The 17604-nt window shown below is 46.6% G+C and overlaps 6 protein-coding genes across 6 annotated transcripts; 1 reads left to right on the forward strand and 5 right to left on the reverse strand.

The window, feature by feature from the left end:
* Window positions 1–1356: 1356 nt before the first annotated feature.
* Window positions 1357–2575, reverse strand: Lamtor5 (Late endosomal/lysosomal adaptor, MAPK and MTOR activator 5). Its single transcript, XM_018108959.3, has 4 exons — window positions 2415–2575; window positions 2298–2359; window positions 2017–2134; window positions 1357–1951 (listed from the first exon to the last, which is right to left on the reverse strand). The coding sequence occupies exons 1-4, from the start codon at window positions 2447–2449 to the stop codon at window positions 1837–1839; spliced, it is 330 nt and encodes a 109-aa protein (XP_017964448.1). The 5' UTR covers window positions 2450–2575; the 3' UTR covers window positions 1357–1836.
* Window positions 2576–2693: 118 nt separating this feature from the next.
* On the reverse strand, window positions 2694–5549 carry deltaCOP (coatomer subunit delta). The gene is made up of 8 exons (XM_018108952.3): window positions 5302–5549; window positions 5167–5206; window positions 4844–5067; window positions 4359–4780; window positions 4072–4266; window positions 3696–4009; window positions 3499–3610; window positions 2694–3432 (listed from the first exon to the last, which is right to left on the reverse strand). The coding sequence occupies exons 1-8, from the start codon at window positions 5302–5304 to the stop codon at window positions 3138–3140; spliced, it is 1605 nt and encodes a 534-aa protein (XP_017964441.1). The 5' UTR covers window positions 5305–5549; the 3' UTR covers window positions 2694–3137.
* Window positions 5550–5907: 358 nt separating this feature from the next.
* On the reverse strand, window positions 5908–7741 carry LOC149090542 (germ cell nuclear acidic protein-like). The gene is made up of 4 exons (XM_089263522.1): window positions 7481–7741; window positions 6649–7218; window positions 6316–6576; window positions 5908–6259 (listed from the first exon to the last, which is right to left on the reverse strand). The coding sequence occupies exons 1-4, from the start codon at window positions 7684–7686 to the stop codon at window positions 5962–5964; spliced, it is 1335 nt and encodes a 444-aa protein (XP_089119648.1). The 5' UTR covers window positions 7687–7741; the 3' UTR covers window positions 5908–5961.
* Window positions 7742–7994: 253 nt separating this feature from the next.
* On the reverse strand, window positions 7995–11807 carry LOC108656724 (Germ cell nuclear acidic peptidase). Its single transcript, XM_018108961.3, has 5 exons — window positions 9894–11807; window positions 9529–9825; window positions 8844–9471; window positions 8525–8785; window positions 7995–8468 (listed from the first exon to the last, which is right to left on the reverse strand). Exons 1-5 carry the CDS (start codon window positions 11683–11685, stop codon window positions 8171–8173), a joined length of 3276 nt encoding a protein of 1091 aa, XP_017964450.1. The 5' UTR covers window positions 11686–11807; the 3' UTR covers window positions 7995–8170.
* A 340-nt stretch (window positions 11808–12147) lies between these two features.
* On the reverse strand, window positions 12148–17479 carry SMC3 (structural maintenance of chromosomes 3). Its single transcript, XM_018108940.3, has 5 exons — window positions 17326–17479; window positions 17153–17267; window positions 16945–17084; window positions 13763–16882; window positions 12148–13679 (listed from the first exon to the last, which is right to left on the reverse strand). The coding sequence occupies exons 1-5, from the start codon at window positions 17338–17340 to the stop codon at window positions 13467–13469; spliced, it is 3603 nt and encodes a 1200-aa protein (XP_017964429.1). The 5' UTR covers window positions 17341–17479; the 3' UTR covers window positions 12148–13466.
* On the forward strand, window positions 12184–13099 carry LOC108656720 (uncharacterized). The gene has a single exon (XM_018108957.3). It carries the CDS (start codon window positions 12184–12186, stop codon window positions 12841–12843), a length of 660 nt encoding a protein of 219 aa, XP_017964446.1. The 3' UTR covers window positions 12844–13099.
* Window positions 17480–17604: the final 125 nt, after the last annotated feature.

The following is a 17604-nucleotide window of genomic DNA, read 5'->3' on the forward strand; positions in this document are numbered from 1 at the left end:
TTTCTATTCATTGATTACTTTGAATACCCGCTCATGGACTTGAAGAATATATAGGTTGTATACATTGTTTCTTCAGCCCCTCTCGATTCGGCACAGCTTGCGATGCCATCGAATTGACACATGATATTTTACTCTAGCTCTTCTTCTTCTTCTTCTCTGTTTATCATGGCTGTGGTCGCTAAACGGCTGTCGGCACTATGTGGCAATTGGCAATAAAGAAACTTGTTTAGCTTCGACGCAAACACCCTTGGGGGCGCACTCCACTCCAACTCAAACTCCAACTTAAACACCAACTCAAAATTCAGCTCCAAACACTCAAACATATTGCCAAAATTGCCTGTAAAACTTAATTTGTGCATCAACTCGATGTTTAATGTGTGTGATGGGCGGTTGGCCAGCTTGTCACACCACTTTCAAAATATTTATAAAAAATGAGATAAAAACTAATACGAAAAAAAAAGGTTTTTTTTTTTGAAAATGCAGAAAAACTTGTGGGCTGAAATTAACGGCAATTTGTTGGGGAGTCTCTTATGAGACTGTTGCATGTTGCATATTGCATGACGACAATATATCATATTTTTTATTTCTCTCTTTTTATGATGTAGTGTATGTAGGCGTAGCTGCATTTCCTCAATGTTGCCCAATCCGGAAAATTCAAAGACGAGGCGCTCGCAGGCAGCACGAACAGGCGCCGTTATGATTGAGTAATTACGAGCAGATAGGCGCGCACATAGGTGAGTATTAATAATAATTATACTAAGCCAGGTAGGTAAGCTAGCTGGAAGACTTGCAAGTATGTATTTGTGGCGTGCCGAGCTTTGGCCAATACGAAAAAGCAACTCGAGACTCTTTGGCGCTTGTAGTTGGCCTTTGATCAGTGTCTGATGGCTTTCACTAATGCATATTTTGACTACAGTTGCCATTAGCATAGGTTTGCTAAAATTTTCGATATTAAAGTTAAAGTTTGGTCACCTTCATTCATAATTTGAAATATTTTGAACTGCGCGCAACAACAAATTCGCAGTTTGCATTCTTTCACAATGTGAATGGCAATTTCTAGTCGCTTCTGCTCATTCTCTTCTGGAAATCATAACAGTCCTGTGCGAATGAGCTAAATAGCAACAGTCGCGGCTACACTCAGCAACAGCTATCGCTGTCTCGCTCTCCCACCTTAACGAAGTGCAAATTAAAGGACGCAAGCCAAAACTGAGAGGCGAGCAGCCGAAGACGCAAACTCACTCGGATAAAAGCTTTTACAAGAGCTTAACTCAATGAAAGCTCTCAGCCATACACTAATACTACTCCTGTGATAGCAGGAGGCAAACACAAGAGAATTTGGCAACTTAGAAAACTGGATTTACCATACATTTCGCAATATCACGTTATTAATATTATTGCGATACAACATGTTCATCATTATATTTGTAATTATGCTTTGATCACTGTTCAGGCTTAATCGTACAAAATCTATATATACACAAATGCTACCTAAGTGTTTTGAATTAAGCTTTTCAGTTTTTCGAGCACATAATCAATTGTTGCTTAACTCGCTACGATGCAGTACGACATAATTGTATTCGTTACATTTACATATAGATATATAAAAAAAATAATAAAAGAAAATAGTAGGATATGGAAATATACAAATAATATACGCCAGTTAAAACAAATCAACAAAAAGTGCACACACTCTGCCAGCTCTTAAAGGCTAAACGGCTACGAATGTCGCCGGCTATTGCTGCAATCAATACTCGAGCGCATTTGGAAGAAATTTGTCTCACTTTGGCCAAAGGTACGAGCTATTTATGTATGTATGTATGTACTCGCATAGCATTGCTAATTGCTGGCCGATGTCGATGCTGCTGCTGATGCTGCTGTTGTTGCTGTTGCTGGTGTTGTTTGCTTATAAATGATGCCAGTTATATCGCCATCCTTTTGTATGACACAGCGCCTGCAAGGGGAAATAAACAATAATTAAATGGGTGTCTGCGAATCGGCTAACGGATGTCTGCTTACTTATTGCCACTGTACAGACAAACAGTTGCCGGAAGAGTGCTGTTGGGCTCCAGCTTGGCCACCTGCTCGGATATGGCCATTCCAATGCCAGAGACGTTGGGATTAATGTTGCCCTTGGCTGTGCAAAAGTTGAAGGAAACGGCAAAAACAATTAACAACATACATATAAAATAAAACAGGCTTGTTTACGACAGATTAAAGCATATATGTGTATGTGGCCATGCCCACACAGATGCACACTCTTGCATGCATACTGATAATGCTTTTTTTACTTCACTCACCGCCCAAGCAGAGGCCTTGCCGATTCGCCACTAAGGCACCCACGGTGTCTTGTTGTGTTAAGCTGCAAGGAGCAAGTTATTGTTGGTTTGGACGGTGGATTATTACGCAATACATACATTTCGCTCAACACTTTTTCCAGTTGCTGCTCCATTTGTTTAACTTCAATTTACCAACAATTGTAAAAACGAAAACAAAGAATAAACCAAAACAATGCTAATTCCGAGCTGGACTATCGAAATCGTTGGCAATCGATAAATGGGGGTGGCCACAGATTGACTTCAGTGTTGCAAAATACGTGAGCGCCACTTGCAGCACTTGTGTACTCTTATTAAAAATCAATTTGAATTTAAGCGCTACAATAGATTCAAATACAAAATAAACAAAAAGTAGTCGAGTTGTTATTAACATATATTTTATTGCAATTTTTAGGCAGGCGACTGCATTAAATCAAATTCTCGTTTACAATGCTAAATATATTTAACAATTTTTGTGGTTCGAAATCAAATTATAAACTGCATACCGAGCATTTAATAAAATATTTGTGTATTTTACCTTATGTATTATACTCTATGATGATGGTTGTGGAGCACGCCCATTTGGAATTACTGCTAGCCATGTTGCGGCTGGATGCGTGTTTTAGGCCAAAATATATCTTTAACATTTATAATCGTACATAATGCGAAAAATCGCTCAAAAATATAAGGGTATGTATTGATACTAGGTATGTATATATACTACTACTGCTGATAGTGTATTTCTCTTTTCATGTCGTGTGTGTGTGTGTTTCTTTCTTCAGTGTTATATATATATGTGTGTGTGTGTGTGGATGTGTATATAGTTTAAACGATCTCGTACTTCTCCACGAATAGAATCGTTTCACTTGAATACTTGACAGAGGAATCAGTGTCAACCTGTACGACATCCAGCGCGCTTATTGCCGCATACGGCGTCTTTGAGACAAACGACACTTGCAAGGGGAAGAAGTCGCTCGGTATGGAGGCACTGCAGCTGAATTCCATCGATCCCGACTTATTCTCAGCATCGATGATGGGAATGTGCCACTGCAGCACATGCTTGCGAGCATCATAGTTGTAGGTACCATCGTATTCGGCCACAGAAGGCTGGACGTTCAAGCTGCAATAGGAAAGAATTACCATTAAGATGGATAGAGGGATGGATGGCTAATGCAATCCTCCTTACGGCAATGGTATAATGATGACGACATCCTGCAACTCCAGATGCTGTGTCTCCAATTCATATTCAATGTTCACATCGCAGCCGCCTTCTCCGTTGTCCGAAGGCCAACAGTTAACTGCATGGAATGGATCAGAGAGAGACAGATAGATATAGACAATTAATTACTAATAGAGAGAGAAGCGGAAAGCGGATGAGCTCACTGGTCAAAGGAATGGCCGATTCGTCCTGTGTAATGAAGCGCCACTTGAGTACGCCCACATCGGTGTTGAGGGGGAACGGCTTGGCTGGATTCTTGAGTCCGATCATGGCGCGTGTCTTGAATAGCTCCTTGTCAACATTCGGATGCGTCTGCAACTGTATGCCCTGTGTATCATTGTTGGCCAGCTTCACCTTGATCCGTCCCAGATTCTCGTCGGTAATGCGCAGCGTTAGCAAGCCGCTAAGCTCGAACTGTTGTACGCCGCCATCACGACCAAGACGCACCACCAGCTTATCCTCCATTTTGAGATGGACACTGGAAAAGAAATGCAGTTTAAATTAAAGTGTTCACAGAGACAACGCAGTTCGTATCATTACCTTTCTGTATGAATGTCCGCTGAGATTTTAGCCTTTGCCGCTGCACTGGCGCTGGCCGCTGCACCAGCACTGCCCGCAGGCACAGCTGGCGCCAGGTTGGCAATCTTCTCGCCCTCGCTCTTCAGCTGATCAACAAAGCTGTCCACGTCCTTGGACTTGCCGCCTAATTTGAGCGCATTGCGCGAAACGGGCTTTCTGCAAGCGTGTTAGAAATGGGGAGAGAGGGATAGCGAAAATATTCATGTAAATTAATCCCATATCAATGATCGCTATCAGTTTTAGCTTACATTGCCGGCTTGCTAGAGGAGGACATATGCTTGTTCTCCATCTCAATGGATGGTGCACCGCTTCCGCTGCCACCGCCGCCAGTGCTGATGCCGCTGCTGCCGAAGCTGTCGGCGCTGAAGCCACCGCTGCGTCCGCCCATGCCGCCCATGGAGGGGCCACCGCGCTTGGTGGCCTCCATGCGTTGACGCTGCAGCTCCTTGGCCTTCTCACGCATCTTCTGGCGTGCCTCGCGCTCCTGTGTCTGACGCACGGCCTGGTAGACCTTCTCCTCGTGCGAATCCATCTCAACGAATGTCTTGATTTGCGCCAGATTCACGCTCTCCCTATAGCCAAGGGCGACAATCTCGTCGAAGGCAAATATCAAATTGAATGCATTCTCCACAATCTCCTTCTCGTCCAGCGAGTGACTGTACTCTGGAATCTGTGTGGAAAGCACATATAAATGAAAATCTAAAACTACTAATGCATATTGGCATTCACGCACCACTTTGGAGAACAGACGCAGCGTTTCCAAGTCCTCCAGTATATTGCTGGCCTTTGTGGTAATGAGCAGCATATAGAGCTTCTCCATCGGCTGATAGACATAGCGCACCGAGTCTGTCTCCACATACGTGTGCTGCTTGCCGGCGGTCATCAGCTTGGGGAATGCTGCTAGCAGTCCCTCGATGCGCGCCTTCGTCATCTCTACGAACTGACGTGACAATATGACTATGTATGTATGTGCGTGTGCATTGCGTGTATTATAGAATGTGAATATGTGAGGTTAGACATTTAAACAGTTTAATTAAACCATATTGAGTGACTTACCTTTGCCATTCTTTGTGCAGACTGCTGCAGCAATGAGTACCTGGGATTAATCAAACACAAATGAGATAAGCAAAACAGCCGACGTAGACGTATGTACGTCTGTGTGTGTGCGTATGCGTGTCTATGCGGGCTTACCATTTTGATGCAGCGGTAATTGAGTCAGCAAATGAATACCTGAAAATACCTAGCTGTAATGTATGTAGTTCGAGCGGTAGATTTACTGATTTGGAATGATCAAAACAAATCGCTGTTAATCAATCCGCATCCGCGTAGCTGACGTGTTCGGTTCTGCAACTTAATGTTTACGATTGCGTTCGTATGTGTGCTAGTGATGGCAGCTCAAAGCGCACAGATTCGATTGAATATACGGCAGAATCGAGAAGGTGGAATAGTAACGTGTTTACTTGTCACTATAAAATTGAAGACATGCTCACTCCGGCATGTGTGCATTTAATTTTGTATATCTTAATTCATCAAACTGTAGGACACTTAAAACGAATCTCTTTTTTAACGTCACAGCAGCCGGTAGTGTGTGCTATCGATAGCATCAAGTGTCTACCGCCACTGCTGTCGCAAATCGATTAATTGCACAGCACTTGAAATGAGTTCGGTTTATTTTAGTTAAAAATACTGACGCCATTTAAAAAATACACACGTTTGTACATCAATACAAACAGCTGTAAACTGCATATACACATCTAAATGAATTCTAAACTTTATTAATTTTCTTATTTTGGGATTATTCGAATGTTCATAATTTCTAATCAATAATTAGCTTTTTTTAAATTTGAATCACTATCTAAAGAAGAACTTTAAGTATTTATTTATGTATTTGGTGATGGGTGACTGCTCAGCAAGGGCCTTCTCTTTTGCATATTCGACAGCCAGGATGCGCATCACGTTCCCACCCACAGCATTACGTCTGCATTTATGATAGTTATCCTGAAAGTATTTGGCAAAGCCCAATGGCGGGCGCACCGGAGTCTGCCTGACGCCTCGCTTGGTTTTCCTGTTTAGAAATATTTTAATTTTTTTTTTGCACAAGCGACAGATTAGACCGGTCCTCTTGCGCGACTTGGAGTGAGCGTGTGTTCTGCAAGAGGAGGGAGAGGTAAACTTCGACTAGCTATCAAATCCTATGCTACTTACGTGGCACGGCAAGATCTGCATTTGTAAGTGTATTTATAGAAAATTTTATATTTGTGGCATACAGTGATTGGTGGCAAATCTGGAAACTTTTCATTGGCACGTGCTGCCCAGGCCCTCCAGGCGACGCCATGTCCGTCGGCCCCGTTGAATATCCATGCAGCGGCATGGCATAGCTCATGAATTAGAATTGAGCGAAGACGATCGGCACTGGTGAGCACCTTGTCGCTCAGCTCGATCCTACTGCTGCGCACTCCATTCCGGCTGCAAAGCAAATAAGAGATTTAACTCTTGGGCATTTATGATTCGCTTCACATTTATCTTCTCAATACTTACTCGGCCTTATTTTTGCAATGGCCGGCCGTGCATTGCAGCCTGGGCGACCAGGTGATTTCCACATCTAGTTTATTATGAAAAACTTGCTTATTATACAAAATGTATAACATCTTGGCCAAGCACTCCTTAACTTTCATGTAGTTTTCACGATAGAAATACGCTGTACTCTCACAGAATTCAGGAGGGATACCCGGCTCCAGCGATTTAAAAAAGCTACATGGCTCATTCAATGCCATCTTTTCCTGGCGAGCCCTGATTGGAGGTGCAGTGCATTTTGGTGTCCGCTTCTGAATTACCGGCTTAGCTTTGCGTTTTGCCACTCCCATCCCGAACTGTTTCTTCACTTCCTGGATGCGCTTGTGCACGTTAGTGCCCGGTAAATATATGAGCTCCAATTGCTCCAAACTATTCAGATCGATCGCCTGATTAACTATTTTGATAGCTTCACTGTTGTCCTCGTAGCCTGTGCTGGGTGTAAATAGCTGCCGGCGTGTGGGGTTCGATGAGGATGGTGTCGTCACTGGCGTCGCTGGTATCTTCGGTTTATCTGTGGCCCGATACTTCCGCAAATATCATCAAGTCGTTTGTGTTGTTTGGATGCTGAGTGATGCGGGACAATATATAGGAATGTTTTCCGCTTACAGCAACTAAACTGTTGTAGTATACTATAAATCGATGGTCTGTGCGTGGAAGTCTTTTTAGGTATCCTCCGACTTCCCACAATTCGATTTTTGTGTTAATCTTGTTTTCTATAATTTTAAACTAGTATATCCTAACAACTGTTACTACTCAAAACTAAATAATGAATATAAACTGTATATGGAGAGCCTACCACGGCTCAGTTCTAAACTCAAATTCATGGCTCACTAGATCTGCCCAATGCCAGTGTTTCAGGGTGCGTATGACGTCCGGAGTTTGCCAGGATTTGCCACACAGTTGATTCAACAGCTTTTCAGCTTGTGTCAGAAATTGCTCATCCTCCGAAGCATAGCTACCCAGAACGGAAAACTCTCGTTCTTGCTGCTGTTTCTGTTCCATTTCCTTCTCCTTCTGCTCTTTCTGCGGCCGAGTTCTGGCTCAATTAAATATGCGGCAGAATCGAGAAGGTGGAATAGTAACATATTTTCTTGTCACTATAAAATTGAAGACATGCTCACTCTGGCATGTGCATTTCATTTTGTATATTTTAATTCGTCAAACTGTAGGACACTTAAAACGAATCTCTATTTTGAAGCCATAGCTGCCGGTAGTGTGTGCTATCGATAGCATCAAGTGTCTATCGCCACTGCTGTCGCAAATCACAATGAATTGCACAGCACTTAAAATGATAACACAAATCAGGTTGCAGTTGCTAATTTGAGCTCGGTTTTAGTTAAAAATATTGAACTAAAATATACACACGTTTGCACAATACAAACAGTTGTAAACTGAATATAATACATATGAATCTAAATGAATCCTACATTTTTTCATAATTCATAATTTCTAATCAATAACATAATTGGCTCTTTCGAATTGATTTCTAATCACTAACTAAAGACAAATTTAACATTTGCTCGGTGATGGCTGACTGCTTAGTAAGGGCCTTCTCTTTTGCATACTCGGCAGCCAGGATGCGCATCACATCTCCACCCACAGCATTTCGTTTGCATCTCTGAAAGTTATCCTGAACGTATTTGGCAAAGCCCGATGGCGGGCGTACCGGAGTCTGTACAATGACGCCCAGCTTGTTTTTCTTGTTTAGAAATATATCAACTGGAATATGACAGAAGCGACAGTGAAGACCGTTCTTCTTGCGCGACTTGGAGTGAGCGTTTGATCTGCAAGAGGAGGTAGAGGTAAACTTCGACTAGCAATCAAATCCTGGGCTACTTACGAGGCGCCGCAACCACTGCATTTGTAAGTGTATTTATAGTCAATTTGGTAATTGTGGCATACAGTGATTGGTGGCAAATCTGGAAACTTGTCATTGGCACGCTTTGTCCAGCTCTTCCAGACGGCGCCATGTCCGCTGGCCCCGTTGAATATCCAAGCAGCGGCATGGCAGAGCTCATGAATTAGAGTTGAGCGAAGACGATCGGCACTGGTGAGCACCTTGTCGCTCAGCTCGATCTTGCTGCTGCGCACTCCATTCCGGCTGCAAAGAAAATAGGAGATTTGACTCTTGACTTCACATTTATCTTCTCATTACTTACTCGGTCCTGTTGCGGCAATTGCCGGCCGTGTTACGCAGCCTGGCCGTCCAGGAGACTTCCACTTTTAGTTCTTCATTGAATACCTGAGAGTTATACATATTGTATAACACATTGGTCAAGCGATCCTTAACTTTCATGTAGTTTTCACGATAGTAATATGCTGTACTCTCACATAGTTCACGAGGGATACCCGGCTCCAGCGATTTTAAGAAGCCACATGGCTTACTCAATGCGATCTCTTTCTGGACTGGCACCCCAGCCCTGATTGGAGGTGGACTGGGTTTTGGTGTCCGCTTCTTAAATACCGGCTTAGCTTTGGGCGTTGCCACTTCCATCCCGAGCTGTTTCTTCACTTCCTGGATGCGCTTGTGCACGTTAGTGCCCGGTAAATATATAAGCTCCAATTGCTCCAAACTATTCAGATCGATCGCCTGATCAACTATTTTGATAGCTTCACTGTTGTCCTCGTAGCCTGTGTTGGGTGTAAATAGCTGCCGGCGTGTGGGATTCGATGAGGCTGGTGTTGTCATTGGCGTCACTGGGGTCGCTGGCGTCGCTGGTAGCTTCGGTTTATCTGTGGCCCGACACTTCCGCAAAATATCATCAAGTCGTTTGTGTTGTTTGGATGCTGCGTGGTGCGGGACAAAATATAGGAATGTTTTTCTCTCGTACAGAATATACTCACATCCAGTAACCTGCTCATCCGGATCGCTGACCACCTCGACCTCTTTCTTGGTCAGATCCAAGTAGGTGACGTGACCGTTGTCCTCCTCCTCGTCATCACTTGTCTCACTGCTCTCCGTGGCATTGGCATCGTCGTCATCGGAGGCATCCGTGCCACTGTCCGTATCGATCAGAGCCCGCCAGCGTTCCTCGTCAATGTGTTTGGTGCGCACCTGTGGCCTGCCTGGACGCCTCTCGCTGCAGACGGCCCTGGGCAGTTGCGTGGAGTTGAATTTATTGGAGTTTAGAGCCCGTCTAACTGAGGAATCGGGAAAATATTCTCAGAATAGATATATATTCTGTATCTATATATTATTATATATTTACAAATGCTAAAGTCACCCACGCCACTGTCATTGGGGTGTGCCGCCTGGGCCGCCTTTTTAGCTGTCACTGCCTTGGGCTGCCTGGGCTGACGCTTGATCTCGGTGAGTGGCGTACGCCTTACCGCTCCAACGGACGCAGTTTTGCCCCCGCTGCCGCTGGAACGTTTCAGTGTGCGTATGACGTCCGGAGTTTGCCAGGATTTGCCATACAGTTGATTCAACAGCTTTTCAGCTTGTGTCAGAAATTGCTCATCCTCAGAAGCATCGCTACCCAGAACAGAGCACTCTCGGTCTTGCTGCTGTTCCTGCTCCTGCTCCTTCTCGCGATCATGCTCTTGCTCATTCTCCATTTCCTGCTCCTTCTGCTCTTTCTGCTGACAAAGGTCGGGGGGCTCCTTTGACGTCGGCGTCGTATCTATAATGCTCTGCTCCACTTCCGAGCTCGAGTCCAGCGTGGGTATGTGTATCTTAATGTTGATCCTTGCCGATATACTAATGCTGCTCACTTGTATGACGGCCGAATGCTCTGATTCCTGTGGCTCTGCCGATGAGGCAGAAGCGGGTTTAGCCGGCGAGTGCTCCAGCTCACTGCTGGTCTCTGGAATTGTTTCATCCAGAGTTGACAGTTGGCCAGATACATCGGATAGCGGCACCTCCAAGTCGGGTGTGTTTACCTCTGTGTCATCGTTTGCCAGCCGCTTGCTGCTGTCCTCGGAGCACACTGTGTTGACCTCCGTATCGTTGTTCGCCAAGCGTTTGCTGCTGTTCACTTCCTCCTCGGAGCATACGGTGTTGAGCTCTGTGTTGACCTCCGTATCGTTGTCCGCGAGGCGTTTGCTGCTATCCACTTGTTCCTCGGAGCACACTGTGTTGACCTCCGTATCGTTGTCTGCGAGGCGTTTGCTGCTATCCACTTGCTCTTCGGAGCACGTTGGACCGATCTCCGTATCGTTGTCCGCAAGGCGTTTACTGCTATCGGCCTGCCACTGGGACACAGACAGCAGTTCCGTGCAGTCCACGTCGCCTATGCTCATGGATTCCGTGTCAGCACTGGCCAGTCGTGTGATGTCACCTGACATGTCCGTGCAGCCACGGCGTAGAATCTCATGGCGCTCGAAGGAGACGTCACGCAGAAAGGCTTCTATGCGCTGCACCTTGGCATTGGATAGGTTAGGTGCTGTTGGAGGCAGTTGCTCGCTGACCGCCATGCTCGTCTGCTCCGGTTCCTTGTCAACAGTTTGCTGCTGTCCATGCTCACTTACACTGCTATCTGATATGGTAATGCACGAAGCACTATCGTCGTCACTTTCTGCAGTGGTCGATGAGATGCAAATGGATTCCTCCTGCGGCAGCCTCTTTTCGGACTGCATTGTCAGATTGGTCACCTGCGTGGATAGGGCTTCCACATCCACGTCGATTGTCTGCTGTGTGCAGCTCATATGGAGCGTTTCCATATAGTCGGAGACATCGAGCTGCGACCTGGCGTCGTCTGCTTTTGGCGTGTGCTCCTGCCCCATTGTGTGGGACGATGAGGAATCGCTGCGCAGCAGTGGATGCTCGTAGGATTTGGCAACAGCTAGATCATTTAGCTCGCCCAGCAATTGTCGACTCACGTTACTGTTTTTAGCTGATTGCTGCTCTAGTTGGGGCTTCGGTTGCGGCGTAGTTTTTCGAGCTAACTGTTGTTTCTTGTTCGAAGAAAGCGTCAGTTTGGCGAATTTCTCCTTGATCGGCACGTTGACGGTCGTCGGATCAACTGATCTGAAAAGCTTGAATCCATTCGGATCCGCCATTTTGTTGACGTTCTTTAAACTAAGTAACTGTAAAAATGCAGCAGAAGAATAGCAATGCAAAACGTATCACAAATAAAAATACAAATCTATCGCGGGCGTCGAAGCAAGCAGCATCCGCTTGATCCAGTGTTGGATAAGTAGTTCGTGAGCCAGTGAACTATTTGAATTTCTTATTGCAATTATTTCACCACAGACCAGAGATTTCGTTGCTACACTTTGCCTAAGGTGAAAGACTATATAAGTAATTGATTAATTTTAAAATATGTTACACTTAAAGTATTTATAGCTTGATACAAATAAATATATTTGCATTACTTGTCAGTAGAAAAACTCATTTGAATCGGCAACGGCTGCATGTAATTACCCAGCACTAAATATCGTCTACTACTATCGGACACTTTAGTCAATCATCGATAAGTGGCGGCGGCACCTCGGTCAAAGGCAATAACAGAATCAAGTGTAGTTTCGTTTGTTTGTTTGTTTTGAGCATATGTCGCAATGGCTGTCAGTGCCATCGGCTCCCTGTCTTCCAAGCTGTCCCTGGGCCTGCTCAACTTTGTGCTGGCCGTCAGTTCCGGCTGGGCACTGAAACACTACAGCATCGGCCGGTACGCGCTAGCCGCATATGGATTATTATTTGCACACAGCGTCTTCTGCATTCTGCACTGCACGCATCCCAATCCTGGCCAGGTGCAGCGACGCATCTGCGAGCTATCACTACGCTATTCGCCAGTCATCTTTGTCACGCTGATCGTCGGCCAACTCCAGAGCTTTGGTGGCCCGCAACCAAACTTCGCTGGCAGCTCCAGCTGGCACCCCATTGTATTCAGTTTATACATCAGCCTCTTGGCGCTGGTTAGCGTGCGCAGCTGCCTCAACGAGAAGTCGAAGCTGGCCACAGTCTTGGCTCGGCTGGAACGCCTTAATCTCGCTCTCTGTGTGCTGTGGAATGTGTTCTGCCTGTGGCACATAGCCATCGGCGATGAGTTTTGGTGGTCCCTGGGCCTGGCCCTGTTGGTGCTGCTCAATCATTTTGTGCTCTGGCGGCTAACATTGAGATACAACATTTCGCCCCTGGAGGTCGGAACGGTTGGCATGTGTTTCTCCGTCATATTTGCCATTAATGCAGCCCAAGAGATGATCGAGAACAGGAGATGATGATGATGAAGAGGATCGAGGATCGGGGATGGATGACGATGGGACCAGGCAATCGTGTTAACCAAATGTTGGATTGATGCTGCATTTAGCACAACACCTCGATACATATTTATATTAATTAAGAGTTGATGTTTTTTATATACATACATATATACTTGTTAATATGCATTTCATTCGTATGCATATTTAGTTAATAAACGAACGTTTTTATATTCGCAATCTGTGTGGAATAAACACTCGGCAATTGATCTAAATACATGTGCATTTTTGCAATTTATTAGGATTACATAAATATATACTGTGAAGCTCATTCATTGATGATGGTCGCAAGCCCTCAGAGCATTTAGCCGAAGATAATGCGCGAGACTTTGCTTGGCCAGATCAAGTACGAGACTTACTACAATATAGACAATCTTTAGGCTTAACAAATATATAGTTTTAAGGAAAGTCCAGTTAAAATCAAGTTTCTATATGTAGTAAGAGTTATTCAAGTAAAGAAATAAAACCTATACGCCTAATCACTAAAAAATGCTTGAATGTAGAAAGAGTGGGAAGAGAAGTGGGAGCGGGACAGATAGTGTCAGAGGGAGATGGAAGAGGAGGTGGGAAAGCTGCAGACGCATCTAGGCGTGTGTATTGTCATCCTCGACAAAGTCCTTGGCCTGCTCCCGGGTCACGCAATCAATGTGACTGACCTTGTTGCGAAACCGCACGCCGTAGAACTTATGGGCATTCTCCAGCAATTCGGGCCTAAATGTTGTGGTAATAAACTGGGCTGTGTCGCTCAGCTCGTGTATCATGTCAGCCACTGCCTTGCGATGCATGGCATCCAGAGCCTGTCAAAGAATGGAGACAGAGAGAGTGTGTGAGAGAGAGATTAGCACATGAGCATTCAAATGCCAACGGATCAACTACTCACCTGATCGATCTCATCGAATAGATAGAAGGGCGCCGGATCGCATTTCTGTATGGAGAAGATGAGGGCAAGGGCAACCAGAGATTTCTGTCCGCCGGATAGCTGATTCATTTCACGCATTTCGGCATCGACGCCCGTAAAGGAGACCCGTATGCCGATGCCCGTGAAGGCATCCGAATTGGCCACCTCCTTCTCCATTTCCTCGCCCTCGTTGTCCTTCGTCTTCAGTATCAAATATCCGGCGCCTTGGGGCACCAGCTTCTTGAACACCTTGGTGAAGTTCTGCGCCACCTGCCGGAAGGTGAACTGTATGGCCTCGACCTTTTGCATCTCCAGCGAATGGATGAGCATGTGAATCTTCTGGTCGCCCACATCCAGCTCCTCCTTGCGCCTGTACAGCTTCTCCTTTTGCTCCGAGAAGCTAAGGAACTGATCGAGCGCCTTCTTGTTCACATGGTTGTACTTCTTCAGATGCTGATTGGCCTTCTCCAGCTCCTTGAAGATGTTCTTCAGCGAGAGGCGTGTGTAGGCGGCATCCACCTGAGGCAGTGCACCCAGACTGGCGATCTTCTCGGTGCACTCGTCGATCTTCTGATTGAGCATGTTCTCTTTGGTGGTCCATTTCTCCAGTTGTTTGCTATCCTTGTTGATGTTCTCCTCGGCCTCCTTCTCCTTGCGCACATAGGTCTCCAATTCCAGCTGCAGCTCCTTCTGCAATTGCACGGCCTCGTTAACACGCTTCTCAATCTCCTCCAGGTCAGCGTTGACCTTCTTGATGCGCTTCTCCGTGGACACCAGCTCCGTCTTGCAATTGTTCAGCTTGCGCTTGCGATCCTCCACTGAGATCTCCTGCAGCGCCTGTATCAACTCGTCCCGCCGCCTAAATAGATTGTTGATCAATAGATTATCCAGCTTATTCTTGCGCACCTCCAGCTGCATGCGCTGGGTGAAGGCCTCCTTGTTCTCCTGGTTGAGACGGCGGATGTCATCGTTCAGCTGATCAATCTCACGCTGATCCTGCACGGAGAGCGTGGACATGAGCTCCTGCTTCAGCTCCGCCTCCAAACTGGCCTTGGTGCTGTTCATCGCCTCCAGCGAGGCCTTGCACTGGGCCAGCGAGCGCTCCTTGGGCGCCCGATACTTCTCGATGCGCACCAGCTCCTCCTTCATCAGCCGAATCTCGCCCTGCACCTTCTCGAAGGCATCCTTCGACTTGCCCTGCTTGGTCTCCGTCTTCTGCATCTCGGACACAATCGAATTGATGTTGTTCTCCGTCGACTTCAGCTCGTTGCGCAGCTTGCTCAGCTTCTTCTCGAACTCGGCGATCTGTTGCGTGTACTCCGTGCGCTTCTTCTGCATCTCCAGGCGCGAGCGCGACGTATTGAAGTAGCCGCCGGTGAGCGAACCCTTCGACGACACCTGGTCGCCGTCGAGTGTGACACAGTCGAGCCCTGTGCTCTTGGCCAGTTCCGTGGCACGCTCCAGATTACGGCAGATGAGGGTCTTGCCGAATATATAACGCAGCGCCTTGTCGTGCTGCTCGTCGTACTTGAGCTTCGATATCATCGGAATCGAGTCGGGATCGTCCGGATAGTCGTGCACCTTCACCTGCAGCCGATTCAGCGGCATGAACGTCACCTCGCCGGGCAGCTTCAGTTTGTTCATCTCCTTCAGGATCTGTGTGCCCTCGTATTCCGATTCGACAATGTGATGGAACAGACGATTCGCAGCGGTCACCTCGACGGCCGTATAGATCGTCTTATCGCAGCTGAAGTTCTCAATGACCGGCCCGTAATATGCCCGAGCGATTGCCGCCGACTGGCCACCGCGTTCCACGAAGCTGTCGAGCACCTTGCGCACCGAGTCGCAGCCATTGAGGATGGGCTTGCCGGCCATGCTGCGCAGCGCTTGATCTGCACGTGAGAGCTCCTCCTTTTGGGTCTGCAGCTGCTGGGTCATCTGGGTCTCTTTGCGCCACAGCTCGTTGCGCATGGACTGATACTGATCCTTGGTCTTCTTCAGTTCGTAGTACTTTTTGTTGTGCTCGTCGATCTGGAGGCGCAGCTGTTCCAGCTCGGAGGAGTGCTCCTCGATTTTGGTGCCCAGATCCTTCTCGGACGTGGCATCTTTCTTGAGGTCCTCCACCAGTTTGGCGTGATGATTGATTTTATCCTTGGTCTGTTTGCTGATCGATTTGAGCTCATTGTGGATCCACTTGTCGCGATCCTCGCGCGACGAGAACTGCGAGCCACGCCCCTGTTTGGCATAGAGCTCCTTGCGCTTCTGCTCCTTCAGCTGCAGCTCGCGCGAGCAATCCTCCTCCTTGCGCTTCATCGCCTCGTACTTGGGCTTCACATCGTCCAGCTCGTGCTCACGCTCCGCTATCGTCACCTTGAGATTCTTGAGCTCCTGATCGGCCCGCTCCTTCGACTTGTTGTCGCCCTGCACCTCGTCATTGAGATCAACAATGGTGAGATCCAATTTGGTCTTCTCGCGCAGCAATTGTTGTTGTTCGGTCATCAGGACGGAGCGCTCCTCCTTTGTGCTGAGCACCTTCTTCTTGGCCTCCTTCAGATTCTTCTGCACCTCCTTGATCTTCTCCTGCGCCTTCTGTATCTCAATGTTGTAGTTCTTCTTTTTGTCCGACGAGGATTTACGCTGCAGCTGCAGCTCCTCGAGAGCGCGCCGTGTGTCCTTTAGCTCCGTCTCGTAGCGTATATACTCGAGAGTGCGTCGTGTCTTGTCCCATTTCTGGTACTCCTTAAGCTCCTCCTTCTCCTCCTCAAGCGTCTGCAGCCTGTCCTCGATCGTCTTCAGATATTCACTGATTTTCTCCACTTTGCCATCGGTTTCTCGCAGCAGATTCAGAGACTCCTCCTTGCGCTCATCATAGACACGCGTGCCCGCCACCTCGCGCAGCAGCTTCAATCGATAGGAGTCCGCGGCGGTGGCCATTTGATTGATCTTGCCCTGTTTGACAATGTAGTAGGGATTGGAGCTGGAGAAGCCAGCCGACTCCAGCAGATTGACGACCTCATTGCGCGGCACAACCTTTTTATTCAAAAAATACTGATCCTTCTTGGCGCCAATGACGCGCCTCAAGTAAATTTCCTCCTTGTCGATCTGCAAACAGTTGAGCACCACATGAAAAGGATGTTTGAGTGAATCTATGGCATTCCACTTACCGGCACACGATTGTCCGAATTGTCGAATATAATCTCCACATAGGCCGAGATGACCCGAGCGCCTGTTCCCTCGTGCAGCAAGGCTTGGCGCTGCTCCGGACGCAGATGGGTGAACTCATCGCTCAGCACGAATTGTATAGCTATTGTGAATTCGTTGGCACCAGCAATATTATATATTTACATATACGCATATGAATGCAGCACTCACCGTAGAAGAAATTACTTTTGCCAGAGCCATTGCGTCCGACGACGACGTTGTGACGCTTATCGAATGGTTCCACCACCGTCTGGTCCTTGTAACTTTTAAAGCCTTGTATAATAATCTGGAAAGAAGCGTCAATTAGTTGAGGAGAGGCGCACAGGGGGTCATGATTTACCCACCTGTTTAATGTGCATTTTATTTTGGCACAAACACACATAAATTGTCAGCTAAACCACAATATTGTTATTTGCGCCAGAACAGGGTTGCCACTTGTTTTTCATACAGCGTTTGTGTTCGAGAAACACTACAAGACTTATTCCCGCGTCAGCTGCAATTTGCACTAACAGCATTATGTTAACTACAAATAGCGCCATGGTCTGTTCCCACGACAATTTTTAAATTAAGACGTCACTTTAAAATTCTAAAAATGTTAAGTGATAGCAGCATTCTTACAGTTA

Source organism: Drosophila navojoa, chromosome X (assembly GCF_054131105.1).
Source record: "Drosophila navojoa isolate 15081-1374.11 chromosome X, UAZ_NAV_1.0, whole genome shotgun sequence".
Classification (NCBI taxonomy): domain Eukaryota; kingdom Metazoa; phylum Arthropoda; class Insecta; order Diptera; family Drosophilidae; genus Drosophila; species Drosophila navojoa.